This window comes from Meleagris gallopavo, unplaced genomic scaffold (genome assembly GCF_000146605.3).
Source record: "Meleagris gallopavo isolate NT-WF06-2002-E0010 breed Aviagen turkey brand Nicholas breeding stock unplaced genomic scaffold, Turkey_5.1 ChrUn_random_7180001866998, whole genome shotgun sequence".
NCBI classification, from domain to species: domain Eukaryota; kingdom Metazoa; phylum Chordata; class Aves; order Galliformes; family Phasianidae; genus Meleagris; species Meleagris gallopavo.
In genome coordinates, this window is record NW_011132130.1 from 1 (window position 1) to 579 (window position 579).

The window sequence follows — 579 nt, forward strand, 5'->3', positions numbered from 1 at the left end:
AATGTGATGAGCACCCGGTGCCCCGGACTAAAACTCATCCATGGAACCCCTCCCCCGCCACCCTATCTCCAGTTCCAGCTTCCCAATGTTGATGGCTGTAAAGGGCCAGGCCTGCCGGGGCAGCCCCTGGGCAGGCACAGCTCTTGTGCCCTCACATCTCAAGAGCTGGCTGAAAGACACCAACCTGAATGGGATGCGGATCCCCATGAGGAGCATATCTGGAATAAACCCGACCCAGTCTCTGCAGAGGGGGCATTGGAAGCGATAAATCCCTGAGTGCAAGGCCTGTTCCTGCAGCAGAAACATGAAAAACGTGAGTGTGAGCCGGGCCTGCTGCTGCTGAGCACCTGCGGTGCCCGCAGGGTGAGGAGAGGGCTCCTACCTGGATGCAGACCCGGTGGAACCAGGCTTGTTTGCAGGCTCGGCACGCAATGGTGCTGTATGACCTGCTGTCACCCACGGGTTCCATGCAGATGATGCAGGTTGCGTCCTGCATTGGTGCTGCCTCCACTGCCTGATGTGGGCAGTGCTCCCAGCAAAAGGACCTGGGGGAAGATGGGAGGGATGGGCAAGGTGAGA

The 579-nt window shown here is 59.2% G+C and overlaps 1 protein-coding gene across 1 annotated transcript; it reads right to left on the bottom strand.

Moving 5' to 3' along the window:
• Positions 1–7: 7 nt before the first annotated feature.
• On the bottom strand, positions 8–572 carry LOC104916055 (G2/M phase-specific E3 ubiquitin-protein ligase-like). The gene is made up of 2 exons (XM_010727024.2): positions 383–572; positions 8–291 (listed from the first exon to the last, which is right to left on the bottom strand). The coding sequence occupies exons 1-2, from the start codon at positions 494–496 to the stop codon at positions 28–30; spliced, it is 378 nt and encodes a 125-aa protein (XP_010725326.1). The 5' UTR covers positions 497–572; the 3' UTR covers positions 8–27.
• Positions 573–579: the final 7 nt, after the last annotated feature.

Excerpts from the sequence above, each read along its gene's own strand:
- LOC104916055 (XM_010727024.2), bottom strand. The coding sequence starts at position 496 with ATGCAGGACGCAACCTGCATCATCTGCATGGAACCCGTGGGTGACAGC. Across the intron at positions 292-382 it reads TCCACCGGGTCTGCATCCAG|GAACAGGCCTTGCACTCAGG; the intron begins GTAGGAGCCCTC and ends TTTCTGCTGCAG.